Genomic DNA, 15,637 nt, shown 5'->3' with positions numbered 1-15,637 from the left:
GAGTCCAGTGACACTGAGGTGCACTCAGGGGCCTCACACACACATTCAGGTCACACACACGGCCAAGCTGGATCTCAACATGGAGAGTCAGCATCCACAGTTCACAGGAGACACGGAACTACTCATGGACAGACAGGAGATAGCACTAGACATGGTTATTCTGGTGATGGACAATCCACACAGACAGATTCCAGATCTACCAGAACAAGTCATTTTCAGTCACATAGTAGTGAAAGACAAAGGCATGGATCAAGTCCAGCTTGGAAACATGGCAGCTATGGATCTGCAGAATATTACTATGGGCACACTGGGTATGGGCCTTCTGGGGACAGCAGACATAGCAGCCAGACTTCTCCGCCTGCATGGTCCATTGATAGTACGGCAAAGAAGCAACTGTCTAGACATTGACAATTATTTTCTAGTTCTGACCTGATAGGATCCAAAGCAACTAAAAGAACAGGAAAACAAGGTTTAATTCATGAACAGTCAATGATAAGTCATGAAAAATCAATTGATTCTCAGTATCAGTCTGGACCTATTATAATTAGAAGTCAGGAATCTAGTCATGGATGTTCAGTAGTAACTCATAAACAGTCAAACCACACCTATGTTTGTCCTGGATATAACACAGGCAGAAGGAATGGATGTACATATAGCCAATCAAGCGACCACCCTGTATTTGGCCACGGACAATGCATATTAATTCATAGCCATTCAGAATCCAGTTCAAACCGAAAACAGGAATCCCATAATGATAGTAAAAGGCATTCAGAAGATTGGGAGAAAGACACTCATGAGCAATTAGGATCTAGGCATGAAAAGTTAGATTTCAGTACAATAGCTATACATGGATCTAGCCAGCAAATGGGAGATACAACTTTTCATGGGCAGGTAAGATCCAGCACAGTTTTGCCAGACAGGGATCAAGTCATGGACAATCAAGAGATGCCGAGGGTCAAACTGGATTCAGTGCCAATGAAAGACAAGTATACAGCCAGTGGCCAATTAAGTGACAGTTATGAGCAGTCAAATGATAGCTAACGTCAAAGATACATTTTCAGTCACTTTCTTGATTGCCAAGACCCTGCAGGAATTGAAGAGTAAATTTATAGATATTCATCAAGCAGTACAACCACATGCGGTGGGGGAGACAAAGGCAAGAGTCAGAATCAAGTCTATCAAGAGGTATCAGAATATACAGTCAGGATGTGGGCAATAAACAGACAAGAGGCTCTGATGCCAGTGGTTACCATGGAAAGGAAAGAACAGACTCAGGTTCCTTCTGCTTGGTAGCAACACCCCACTCTGTGAATATGTCCAAGAACAAAGGAGTTATTACTTAGAATAAGAAGCCAACACAGGCCGGGCGCGGTGGCTCAAGCCTGTAATCCCAGCACTTTGGGAGGCCGAGGCGTGTGGATCACGAGGTCAAGAGATCGAGACCATCCTGGTCAACATGGTGAAACTCCGTCTCTACTAAAAATACAAAAAATTAGCTGGGCATGGTGGCGCGTGCCTGTAATCCCAGCTACTCAGGAGGCTGAGGCAGGAGAATTGCCTGAACCCAGGAGACGGAGGTTGCGGTGAGCCGATATCACACCATTGCACTCCAGCCTGGGTAACAAGAACGAAACTCCGTCTCAAAAAAAAAAAAAAAAAAAAAGAAGCCAACACAAACTAGCCCAAGATAAGAACTAGCCCAGAGAAGAAATTAGACACATACACGAAATAAGGTCTTTAATATTATCTCTTCTTTTTGGCAGCAAGGGTATATATCTGTTCTTTCATTTTAACTATAGTTCTGTACTATATTACTTTCATTTGGTGCCAGGTGTTTTTGTAAGGCTCCACGTTCATTGAACTCCTTGGTTAGAAAATAGTGAATGAGGCCAGGTGTGGTGGCTCATGCTTGTAATCCCAGCACTTTGGGAGGCTGAGGAGGGTGGATCAGGAGTTCAAGACCAGCCTGGCCAAGATGGTAAAACCCTGTCTCTACTAAACAATACAAAAATCAGCCTGGCGTGGTGGTGGGTGCCTGTAATCCTAGCTACTCGGAAGGCTGAGGCAGGAGAATTGCTTGAACCTGGGAGGCGGAGATTGCAGTGAGCAGAGATCACATACTGTACTCCAGCCTGGGTGACAGAGCAAGACCCATCTTGAAAATAAAAAAAAAAGAAAATAGTGAATTGAAGAGAAAATAAGCATTTGAGGCAATATTGAGAACTATATAATGAAGTGATTTGGGTGGCTGGGAATAAAATTAAGTTTTTAAAAAATTTATGCATCTCAAAATTTGGATTTTCCAGATTTTGTTTTAATTGATTATTGGCAAACCTATCCAGGGAGCTAAATGAAATGGTTTAGGAGCCAAAATGTCTCTAGAAACATTGTAACATATTCCATCTTGAACAAAGAATGTTATAGTATTTTCCCATGTGAGTATTCAGAGTATTTGCATTTTATTGTGTCACTACTGGAACTCTGTACAACTATATTTAAATTTATTGTCATGGCCTTCTGGATAAAAAATCCAGAAAATTGTACTGAATAAAATTGACAATAAACTTTTCATCAAGTTATAGTTTCTCTTCTCATCTCCACAAACACAAACATAGTTTACTGCCATGCAATCAGATGCAGTTTTCTTCTACCTCTGCACAGCTAGGTGGCAGTGAAGCACTCAGGTACTAATAATAAAGACTCCAAAGAAGACAAAACTCAAACTACAACTGATCTTTTCCTCAATGTAATCACTGTCCAAAGCATTTACAGAAAGGCTTTATACTGATGAGTTGACCTTAGATGTTCTGGTTAATCATGATTATCATAGCAATTATTATCAAACATAATCCTAAGTAGCTAATTCCTAAGACAACCCAAACTCTGGAAATAAGATTTTCTCTGTCAAATATATTAATGGAAGAATCCATATCAATAGAGGTTAAAAGGGCCCTGAAGTTTCCAGTAGAAGAAAAACAATTAAAAATATATTATTTCTGCATAGGAGAAAATACATGAATTTATTATGAATAGTGAGAGAAGTAATGATGAGTAGAAAAACAATATACAAAATGGGCTATCCTCAGTAGAAAGTTATTACTATAAAACCCAAAGAAAATGTCCAGAATATCAGAACTAGTAAGAACTTTAAAGATTACCTCCTTACTTTGCAAGTTAAAATTAAAAAGCCAAGCACACCATATTTAATTAAAAGAGTGATAATTGTCTCCATTAAATTTGGTGCTCCACAACCTCTTTTCATGTAAAAATCAAGCTATTTTTCCTCCACCTTCACTTTTGGAATTCAAACTAAAGTGAAATTCATCAGTGGGTGTTCAAGATCACAAGTCCCTACTGGAAGCAAAAGTTATATGAAAAAAGCAAACAAGCAAACAAACAAACAAAAAAAACTGGCTCATTCTTCTGATTAGGCTCAGAATATATTTATCTAACCTAGTTTTTAAATATTAAGAAGCGCTTGTACTTTATGAACTTTAAATCATGCTATATAATCAACTGTTAGTTTACTAGTGAAAAAACTGCTCTTATACTATTAATGTTATTCAGCAAAATTACTGTGTGTAATTAACTCTAAATAGTAACCAATTCATACCAATCTATCAATCACCATTTATTCACTGAATAAACACTAAGTATCAAAGAACAATTAGAAATGTAAATTTGATATTTAATTTCTTTCTATTACAGGTAAAGTAAGTCTTTTCCTATAATAAGTAGGTCTTTTATAGGTAAAGACTTAGTTTACCATATAACTTACAAATTATACCAGAAGTACTAAATAACTCAGAAAGTTACACATCTCTCTTCAAAAATAAAAGGAAAGATAAAAATAAGACATCAGATATGGTCTACAGAGAAAGGTTAAAAACTGGAGTGCTCCCATTTAAAACCTCTATGGACAGTTGAATTTCTTAGACGCTATTCAGCTGGAAAGAGAGAATAGTCATAGGTACCTACAGTTAGAGCTTTCCCCTCTACTACCATCTTATAATAAGAGAAATCCATAGCAATGGAGAGATTAACTTGCCTATACTGTACAGCTAGTTAGAAGTGCTGCTATGACCAAGGTACAGCTTTCTGAATCACAAGCCAAATCTTTCTATTGTGTCAGTTAGAGATTTCCCCTCTACTACCATCTTATAATAAGAAAGTCTATTATAGGTAAAGACTTACTTTACCTATAATAGAAAGAGAAATCCATAGCAATAGAAGAGATTAACTTGCCTATACCATGCAGCTAATTAGAAGTGCTGCTATGACCCAGGTACAGGTTTCTGAATCACAAGCCAAATCTTTCTATTGTGTCAGGGCCTCTCCACTCATTCCACATATCTATATTTCCATATTCCACAGCTAGATGGCAGTGAAACACTCAGATACTAATAATAATGAGTCCAAGGAAGGCAAAACTCAACATCTGATCTTTCCCTCAGTCTAATCACAGTCCAAACCCTTTACAGGAAAGAAAGGCTTTATTCTCTAAATATACATTTTAAAATGTCTAAAGTTTCACTGGTCCCAGAATCAACATTAATGTGCCTTTATTATATGTGTGTGTAAATGTGTATGTGTGTATATATAAATATATAGGTTATATACATGAATCCCATAATCCCTTGACCACAACCATTTGAAATTTAAATATAATATATTCCAGTTTGCTGAAACTCTCAATAATATGTTTTAATCAAACGGGGGCAATTGTTATAAATTAATTATTAATGTATAATATAGTAATTTATAAATTAATTATTAATTAATATTTAATTGTTGATTAATAGTTAATAATTAATAAAAATTAATTATTAATAACAATTGCCCCATTTGATTAAAAAATTTTAATACACCAGAAGTACTAAATAACTGATAAATTACACCAGAAGTACTAAATGACTCAGAAAGTTATTTCCCTTCCAAAATAAAAGGAAAGATAAAAATGAGACATCAGGTATGGTCTACAAAGATAAAAGCTAAAAACTGGGGTGCCCCCATATAAAACCTCTGTGGACAGTTGAATTTCTTTGATGCTATTCACAAGAAAGAGAGATGAGTCCTAGGTACATACAGTGGAGGTTTCCCCTCTGGCACCATCTGTGTGCTAGCATCCTGTAGATAATGCGTTTCTGTGCCAAGAAATACCCAGTGATGTCAAACCATGGCTGACAGTGTCAGGGGGAGTACATGGCACTGAAAAGGAATGCTAGATAGCCAAATGGGAGAAATGAAAGATAAAATCCCTCTTCTTGCAAACTTTCTACATAAAGATGACCTTTGGATGAGGGGAACTGAAGGTCAGCTTGTACCAGACACACTGCGTGCACTGGCTGTTCTGTTAGAGTTTAATACATGGTCCCTGTGTTCCAAGAGTTCTTGATAACCAGAGAAGACTTTCTGATAGAACATGCTGAGTGAAACCTTTGTGAAGCACTCTAACACAATCAAAGGTGAGTATGTAAGCTGTGGGGAAATGAGCAAGAAAAAGTAGAAAAGTTTTAAAAGTAAAGATTAAGGCAATTATGGATTTGGTTGGAAATTAACCAAGCCAGCAAACAGAAGGAAGCTTCCTCTCTAATAATGAACTATTTGACACAATTAAAAGGCCACTAACTCAGACTTTGAAACTGGTTTTAAGCAACATCTTACTGAATCTTTGAAAAACATGGTAAGTGAAAGTGATTGAAGCCCTCCTTAAAAATGCATAGAACTACCAGTAGAAGTTCACAAGTATATTTTTTTGCATTATAAAGCCATCTAGCACAAAGAAGTATGAAATTTGCAAGGAAAATGTATTCATTTTCCTCTAAAAATCTAAAGATTTTTTAGATATATTATCTCATATTATTTTTTGCATTTTCCCACAATGTACATTAATAAAAATCTTATGTCCTCTTACTTCCTACAAATAAAATGCAGTAATTAGGAAAAGCAAGAAATGGAGGATCACCCTCTGGTTTCAAATGACTTAAATGTATTTCCGACTTTACCACTTGCTCTAGAATTAAAGCTTTAAGAATTGGCAGGTTATCTGTTCTATCTGTTCTTAATTAGAACATAGAAATGAAGGGTGGGAGAGGCAGTTTCCCCTACTGAGGATATTAGAGAAGAGGAAATATAGAGAGACCCTGAAATTCACAAATAGGACGATCTGCTTTGGCTACAAGAACAAGATCTAAGAAGCTCAAGAATTTACATACAAGTACAGACAGATTACCCCCTAGTTTAAAGTCATTACTTTAATATTCCTTGGAGTCTGATAAAAAAAAAAAAAAGAAAAAAAATCTGTTTCAGTCTACTAGTTGTTGCTTTCTAAAACTTGGTACAAAATATTCAATATTTGTGTTATTTATTTCACTCTGGAGTAAAGGAGGAAAATTAAAGTTTGCTGAATGCCTACTCACTATGTTTCAGACACTTGTTCTAAAACAACTTTGCAAGTAAAAAATTAACCATATTTTACAGACAAAATTGAGGGTCATGGAGGTTAAAAAAAATTCTAACACTCAGAGAATACATGTCAAATGTTACATTCCCTCACTTTCATTCCTCTAAAAATCGCTTTATGTTTCCTCTTTTAGAACCAATAGACTAGATAGGTAGATCAATGATAAGAGAGAGAGAGAGATAGATGACAGATAGACTAATAGATAATAGATTTTAAATAGATTTAAAAATTTTTTAAATGCTAAAATATTCCCCATAACTCACTCAGTAGTATCATTCTTTCTCTTTTGTCAAGGGGGCTTTAATAGGACAGTAGTAGTTCAACCCTTCTTCTTCCTTAATTTCTCAAGATGACATTTTGTCAGCTCTGATGTTGTTTGTTACCTTGCTGGGCTAGCTGAATGTCTTAAAAACCAGTCAACCAATAAACAAATAAAATCGTGTCTAATTCAAACTAATTGTTTTCAAGTAGCATTAAAAATGTATTAGAGTCTGCAATTGTTTCCATTTGGTGAGATTTCAGAGGATGGACAAGGGTTTTGTTGTCTCCCAAAGTGTACACGTAGGCTCTAGATTTGAATACTTGCAGATTAGGGGAATAACCAATAGGCTTCATTTTCCAGCAACATTACTAGCTAGTTCCTTCTGTTCTTTTCTTTCAAATACTTTCCCTATTCCTCCTAATAACCTTTCCTGATGAGTTTTGTCAGGTCTGAAAGAATAGTTGGTTGAGCTCCACCTATGTGTGACCAAACATTCATATTTCTACAGCTCTCCTGCAACATATAATCCAAGAATGTGGACTAGGCTAATTAGCAATCTCTCTATGATTATTTTAATGACAGAATCCAGATGATCCAGATAATGTGGGTGTTGTCAACGCAACATTAGGGTCACTGGTTCACTCATCTATTCATTGGAGAGAAGTTAATAACAACTTAGGTGACAGATAATGTAGTTGATACTGAAATTAGAAATGTGAGAAGACTTTGTTGTCCCTGTTCCTTTCTTTATATGTTCATCGAGGAGACCAACATATGAGAAAATGACAGATAGGAATACTGTGGCAAGTGCTATAATAGACACGACCAAATAGAGACATGATCAAGGAATTATCATTGATCATGTCAATTACAGCACTTGCCACAATATGATCAGTGTGTGAAACTGCCTCTCCCACCCTTCATTTCTGTGTTCTAATTAAGAACTGATCACCTGCCAATTCTTAAATCTTTAATTCTACAGAAAGTTGGTAAAGTCGGAAACACATCTAAGTAATTTGGAACCAGAGAAATCTTAAGGAAAGAGAAGAATTTGCAGTGGGTCTCCAGAGATGGTCAGGAGTTATTCAGGTTTATCTAAGGAGACTAACCACTCCAGCCATTTGTTAAGTGTACACAAAGTCTTAAAGTAAGAAAGACCATAATGAGCTCAGGGAATCTGAAAATAATCCAGCACAGCTAAGACACAGATTGTATGTGGAAGCATAGCAAGAAACAATGTGGGAGCAATAGACATGGGAAGATTCTAAAATGAAAATAAAGTTAAGTTTCCTGGGAATCTTTTCCAGCAAGTTAAATATGAATAAAAATTAAGATACTGTGGAAAATTGTTAACTTTTTATTTCAAATTGCATAAATGGTATGATTCCACTGTGTTAAATAGGTCTTGTCTAACTCTCCATGCAGCTGCACAAAAAGAAATCTGAAATAATGTTTTCCAAAGTTAACATTGATTATTTCTATATGATGGAATTGGTGATGATTAGTTGCTGTCTTCTATTACAGTTTTCTGTAATGCTTGAATATTTTATCATTAAGGAGCATTCATTCTTTTAAACTTAAAAAGTCATTAAAATAAAATACAAAACAACTCATATGTTTACATTCACTGAAAATATAGACAGAGAGACTTTGGAGCAAAAGAACATGATTCAGATTGACAAAGAACAATTACTGCTCCAGGGAACATGGGAAAGCAAGGTCCCTCAGACAAAAGAAGAGAGGTCAGATCAGGAATGTGTAGTCAAACTCATTCAACAGAGTGAGACTTAAACTTAGGTTATTCATCTAGAAGGCGGTAAAGTGTTAACATAATCAGAGAATAGAGAAAAAAAATCTAACTTGGGTGGAGATGCAAGAAATTTTATGAAAAACTCCCAAATGGATTTATTTTGTGTGGTAGATTTCCAAGCTTTGGTCAGCATTTCTGGAATATAGGATCTGTTTTCTATTATGAATTTGGCTCTTGTCAGCCTGCTAGCTAAAAAATATGATTGCAAAAAAATCCATATCACTTAGATTAAAAAGTTAAAAGTTATTCATAAAAACAAGAAATTGAGCATGATGACTATGTCCAGGATGAAGGTGAACCATAGTTTTCTCCATGTTTTTTTTATCCATTTAATGAACAATTATTTCTACAGAGAAGTGATTCTCAGTAGAATTGGTAGAAGTAATTCTTGAGGATTTCTGCCTCAAGTTCCATTTTGCTCTTAAAAATTACTGGGAAACCCGAAGAGCTTTTGTTTATGTGGATTATATCTATCAATGTTTTCCATATTAGAAACTAAAACTGAAAAGTTTCTTAAATATTTCTTCATTTAACAAGTCCATTACATATTAACACGCCATATTTTTATTAAAATGTGACTATTTTTCAAAAACAAAAAATTAATGAGAAGAGTGGCATTGTTTTATCCTTTTGAAAATCTCATTGATGTCCAGCTTAACAGAAGACAACTGGATTATAGTACTTACTTCTGCCTTTCAGCTGTTGTGACATCACACATCTGAAAAAGTCTACTGTATACTTATGAGAGAATAAAAATTAAAAAGGCAAATAACATCTTAGTATTATGATGAAAGTAGTTTTGACTTCACATATACTCCAAGACTACATATGGAGAAGCATGGCTATAGAAAATTCTAGCAAGAACTTTAAAAAGTATAACTCTATTATTTGTTACAAGATCTTTAATAAGCATTCTAGGCCTTGGATCCTCTAGGGGAGAAAAAAGATTAAATGTGAGAAATATGAGGCCAAATTTTGGAAGAAACTAATATTGATTGAATGCCTATCATTTTCCAGGTTTTGGACAAAGCCAAAAGTTACTACTGGTTTTCTCAGAATTCAAAGAGTTTTCCAGCCTTAATAACTATTTCAAAGTTTATCACCTTCCTCCAATGAGCTAAAAAAATCACAGGCCTAGCCTACTGGCTTAGGAATCTAAACTTCTTGTTGTAATGCCAATAAATTTCACTACAGCTCTTTTTTTTTTTTTTTTTTTTTTTAAAAATAAAGTCTCACTCTTTCCCCCAGGCTGGAGTGCAGTGGCACAATCTCAGCTAATTGCAACCTCCGCCTCCCAGGTTCAAGCAATTCTCCTGCCTCAGCCTCCTGAGTAGCTGGGATTACAGGCACACACCACCACACCAGCTAATTTTTGTATTTTTAGTAGAGATGAGGTTTCACCATGTTGGTCAGGCTAGTCTCGAACTCCTAACCTCATGATCCGAACAATTATCTGTTATTTGTTTACTATGTGCCAGATGGTGGTAAAGGGCTTTACATGAATTATTCCATTTAATAATCATATTAACTTTGGTAATCAAACATATTTTATAATTAATGAAACTTGGTAACTGTTTTTGGTTTTGTGTTTAGGAGTTTGATAAATGTAAAGAGAAAAACAACAGGACAAAAAAAGAGCCTCGAGGATCACTTTTAACAGAATTTCACAGCTGTAAGGTCACTGAAGATCACCTAAGTCAATGGCTCTTAACCTTTAGCTGTTTTCTTGTTCCAAAACCATTTCAGCATCTCTCTCCCAAATGCCCTTCCCCTCAAAAAATTGCCGAGACTCACTTACAAATGTTTCATTATAATTTCAGGGACTTTACAGACCCTTTAAAGTCCACTCATAGATATTGCCAGGTTAGAAACCTCATGATATTCCCTCTATATTTCATTTGAAAAAAAGTGAATTGCAATGTCACACAACCAATAGGTGTCAACTGCTTAATCGAAATAACACTGCACACCATATCCCAGCCCAAAGCTTTTCCTAACATATCATGTTGTCTTTTGGAAATAGAACCAAAGAAAAATGAGTTACTGTAGGTGTAGCTGAAGTTAAAGGTGACTTAATGTGAGACCATATCTTTTCAAGTGGTATCAATGTTTTTTCTTATTTTTAAATATAGACATGTTATATAAATATGCACCATATTTTTCTCTAAAAACAAACAGACATCAAGCCTGCCAGTAAAATAAGCCAATATATTACTGTAAACAAATAAAATTGACATCAAAACTATTCTCCTGTCTATTAATTATATGCATAAAAATTACTGAACACATCATCATTAATTTATACCTTGCATCCTTTCAACAGAAACATATCACAAGTAAAAAACATTTTAAAACTTGATATTAATTATGAAATGATACAGAATTACATTCTTCCTTTGAAAAGTTTGAATACTTGTAGATATACACTACAGCCTCCTCTGACCTTCACCCCAAATCCAATGACTTCTTTTCCCTACCCAGGAATAATCATGGAGAAATTGGGCTTGATTCTCTTCAGATACCTTAAATATATTTTTATAGACATATATATATATACACACACACAGAAAACATTTAACATTTAATTACATTTTTAAGTGGCATGTCTAAGAGAAAATGCAGGTATCTCTTCAACACAAATTTTAATTCCTTTGGCTGTACACCCAGAAGTGAAGTTGATGGATCATACGGTAATTCCATTTTTTGTTTCTTTTTTTTTAAAGACCCCTATACTATTTTCCAGGCTGGCTGTACTAATTTACATTCCCACCCAGACAACTGGTCATCTTAACATGCTGTATTTCTCAATTTATTCAAATTTTCTTTTATATCCTTCTGTAAGTTTTTTTTTTTCCCCTGGAAGGTATTTCACGTTTTCATTAGGTTTATTTGGGAGTTTAATTTTGTTGTTAATATAAACAATATTTTTCTATCATATTTTTGAGTTGGTGATTTCTATTATATAGGAAGATATGAACTTATTCATTCTGATTGTGTATTTGACTATCTTGCTGCATTCTTATTATCTTCAAATGTTTGTCAATTAATTTTGGAGGGTTAATTTTGTCTGAAACTGAAGAGCAAATTACCTTTCTTTCAACATTGATTCCACAGTTATTAATTTTTTATTGTGGTAAGATACACATAACATAGAATTTATCATTTTAATCATGTTTTGGTAAACCATTAAGTAGCATTGGTACATACATATTGTTGTGTAATAATCATCAACTTCCATCTCCAGAAATTTTACATCTTCCCCAAGCTGAAACCTGTACCTATTCAACAATAATCCTCCATTCCCCCCTTCCATCAGCAGCCAACATTCTCTTTTCTGTCTCAATGAATTTGACTGCCCTAGGTACCCCATCTAAGTGCAGTCATACAACATTGATCTTTTTGTGTCTGGTTTCTTTTGCTTGGCATAATTTCTTTAAGACTCATTCACGTTGTAGCATGAATTGGAATGTCATTTCTTTTTAAGGTTGGATATAAATACCACATTTCATTTATCCATTAACAAAATGGGCATTTGGGTTGTTTGTACTTTTTGGCTGTTGTCGATAATGTGGCTATGAACATGGGTCAAAAAATATCTGTCCAAGTCCCTGCTTTCAATTGTTTTGGATGCCCAGAAGCGGAATTGCTGCCTCATTTCTTATTGATTAGGACTATGTAAATATTAGTACTCATAGTAGGCATCCTTATCTTCTTTCTGACTTCAATGGCATTTTTCTAATGTTTCAGCATTTGAAGTACAGTATAATGTTTGCTATACATTTCTGTTAGATAACCAATATCAGATTTAGAAACTTTCCTTCTATTCCTAGTTTGCTGAAAACTTTTATTATAAATGAGTTTAAAATTTTATCAAATGTCTTATTCAATCTACTGAAAAAAATATTTTTTTCTTTTTTCCATTTATTTTTAAAACTATATTAATTGATTCTCAAAAGTTAAACTGATCTTGTAATCTTTTGGTAAACTGTATTTGGGAAATACATTTGGGACTCTCCTGGAATTGATATGCTAATATTTTATTAGGATATTTGCACTTCTGTGTTCATTAGTGAAATTAATCTATAGTTTTATGTTCTTGAGCTTTCACTACTTAATTTTTGTACCAGGTTATTCTAACTTGATAAAGTTGGTTGAGAAATTTTCATTATTTTCTGTGCACTGGAAGAGTTCATGCAAAATGTGGATTTCTTCAAGGTTTGGTAGATCTAGCTAAAACTAGTGGGCCTCCTGACTTTGGAGAGTTTGAAGCAGTCTTTCATGGTTGAAAATAGAAAGTCAGATATAGATTCCTTGATAGTTTATATTTTCTTACTAACTTAACCATTTTGTGTTGTTTTCAACTTTACTGATATTTACTTATTCATAATATTCATTTTTTCAGCTTTTTAAAGGTATAATTGACAATAATGTTCTATTTTTAAATCATTAGTTTATCTGTAGTTATTTTTGTTGCTTTTTACTGTTCTTTAATCCTTTGCAAAATGTTATGCCTTTAATGACCAAAAATGCTTTACCTTTAATTCTATTTTATCTGCTGTTAATTGTATTAGTGTTTGCCTGCCATATCTTTTCCGTCCCTCTTTGTTAATCCTTACTTTGTCGTTTTAGATATGTTTTCAATAAACAATATATAGTCAAATGTGGGCTGTTTATTTATTCAACTGGAGTTTATCTGTTACCAGAATTAGCCAATCATTTTATCTTTAAAATAACTTAAAACAACCTATAGAAAAAGCAAAGTATAAACTAGGATGGCAGAAATACTATGTTAGTTAAATTAACATAATAAAAATAACATATTTTCAAAAACATAAATAGCCTAAACTAAATAATGAAAAGACAGAGACATTTATAGTTGATAAAAACAATGATTCAACATGTTGCCTACAAAATACATGCTGAAGACAAAAGACCCAGAATGGTTGGAAATAAAAGAATTTTTTTAAAAAATCAGGCTAATATGAGCCAAAGTAAAGCTGGAATATAGCTCTTAATATCTGAAAAAGCATCTGGGACACTATCATATGGAACAAAGTACATGTAATTGTCATAAACGTGTATCTAGTGACTCAGGCTCAACATATATCAGACAACTAACAGAACTACTGCGATAAATAAATAAATGTGGTTTTAAGATTTTAACACACTCTTTCAGAAACTATAGCTCCAGTAAACAAAAAGTGAGCAGAGATATCAGAGATACAAGATACCTAAAAAATGGAATACCCAAAGGATTATAAATCGTTCTATTATAAGGACACATGCACACATATGTTCATTGTGGCACTGTTTACAATAGCAAAGACCTGGAAACAACCCAAATGCCCATCAGTAATAGACTGGAAAAAGAAAATGTGGCACATATACACCATGAAATACTATGCATCCATAAAAAATGATGAGTTCATGTCTTTTGTAGGGACATGGATGAATCTGGAAACCATCATTCTCAGCAAACTGACACAAGAACAGAAAACCAAACACCGCATGTTCTCACTCATAGGCTGATGTTGAACAATGAGAACACATGGGCACAGGGAGGGGAACATCACACTGGGGTATGTTGGGGGGTGGAGGGCTAGGGGAGGCACAGTGGGGTGGGGAGGTTGGGGAGGGATAACACTGGGAGAAATGCCTGATGTGGGTGAGGGGGGTTGGAGACAGCAAACCACCATGGCATGTGTGTACCTATGCAACAATCTTGCAAGATCTGCACATGTACCCCAGAACTTAAGGCACAATTAAAAAAATATAGAATATCAAGTTCAAGCTACTAAAAACATAGAACTCTTTATCTATTAAGTTGAGAATATGCATTCCTCTAGAATACATTATACAGTCAAAAAAAAAAAAGACCATCCGGACCATAAAGGAATAAATTCTGGAAGATCAGCATATATAGCCTATATAATCTATGACTATAATGTAGCAAGTAATAATAACAAATGAATAACTTTTTAAAAAGCTTATATCTTTAGAAACCACACAGCCTTTGGGTTAAACAAAAATATGAAGAGAACTGAGAAACACCCTTACAACTAAATTGTGATGAAAATTTTGGAGACATGGATAAAACAGTTCTTAGAGCAAAATTTATGGCAAAAATATTTATCAGGAAAAAAAGGATAAAAAGAAAGCTAATTCAAATAAAACCACAGGAAAAAAGCAAGAAGGAACAAAATAGTAAATACAAAGTTAGAACTAAAGAACAAAATGATGAGAATTAATAAAAACAAAAGCTATTTCTTTTTTTTTATTGCATTTTAGGTTTTGGGGTACATGTGAAGAACATGCAAGATTGTTGCATAGGTACACACGTGGCAGTGTGATTTGCTGCCTTCCTCCCCATCACCTACATCTGACATCTCTCCCCTTGCTATCTCTCCCCAGCTCCCCACCCTGCACCGTCCCTCCCCTATTTCCCCCCAACTGACCCCAGTGTGTAGTGCTCCCCTCCCTGTGTCCATGTGTTCTCATTGTTCAACACCCGCCTATGAGTGAGAACATTCGGTGTTTGATCTTCTGCTCTTCTGTCAGTTTGCTGAGAATGATGGTTTCCAGGTTCATCCATGTCCCTACAAAGGACATGAACTCATCTTTTTTGATGGCTGCATAATATTCCATGGTGTATATGTGCCACATTTTCCCTATCCAGTCTATCGTCGATGGGCATTTGGGTTGGTTCCAGGTCTTTGCTATTGTAAACAGTGCTGCAATGAACATTCATGTGCACGTGTCCTTATAGCAGAACGATATATAATCCTTTGGATAGATACCCAGTAATGGGATTGCTGGGTCAAATGGAATTTCTATTTCTAGGGCGTTGAGGAATCGCCACATTGTCTTCCACAATGGTTGAACTAATTTACACTCCCACCAACAGTGCAAAAGTGTTCCTATTTCTCCACATCCTCTCCAGCATCTTTTGTCTCCAGATTTTCTAATGATCGCCATTCTAGAATACTGGAGTGAGATGGTATCTCAATGTAGTTTTGATTTGCATTTCTCTGATGACCAGTGATGATGAGCATTTTTTCATATGTTTGTTGGCCTCATGTATGTCTTCTTTTGTAAAGTGCCT

The 15,637-nt window shown here is 34.8% G+C and overlaps 1 protein-coding gene across 1 annotated transcript in view; it reads left to right on the top strand.

The window, feature by feature from the left end:
* The window catches only part of FLG2 (filaggrin family member 2), a 46,721-nt gene that overhangs the window by 3,968 nt on the left and 27,116 nt on the right, over nucleotides 1–15,637 (top strand). The window contains exons 4-5 of the mRNA XM_032271569.1: nucleotides 184–311; nucleotides 437–891. Coding sequence (XP_032127460.1) covers nucleotides 184–311; nucleotides 437–891 — 583 coding nt within the window. The remainder of the gene's footprint in view (nucleotides 1–183; nucleotides 312–436; nucleotides 892–15,637) is intronic.

The sequence above is a fragment of the Sapajus apella genome, unplaced genomic scaffold, assembly GCF_009761245.1.
Source record: "Sapajus apella isolate SASKATOON/1434 unplaced genomic scaffold, GSC_monkey_1.0 scaffold238, whole genome shotgun sequence".
In the NCBI taxonomy this organism is placed as follows: Eukaryota; Metazoa; Chordata; class Mammalia; order Primates; family Cebidae; genus Sapajus; species Sapajus apella.
The sequence above is the reverse complement of the archived record's forward strand: the minus strand, read 5'-3'. Positions and strand labels throughout refer to the sequence as shown.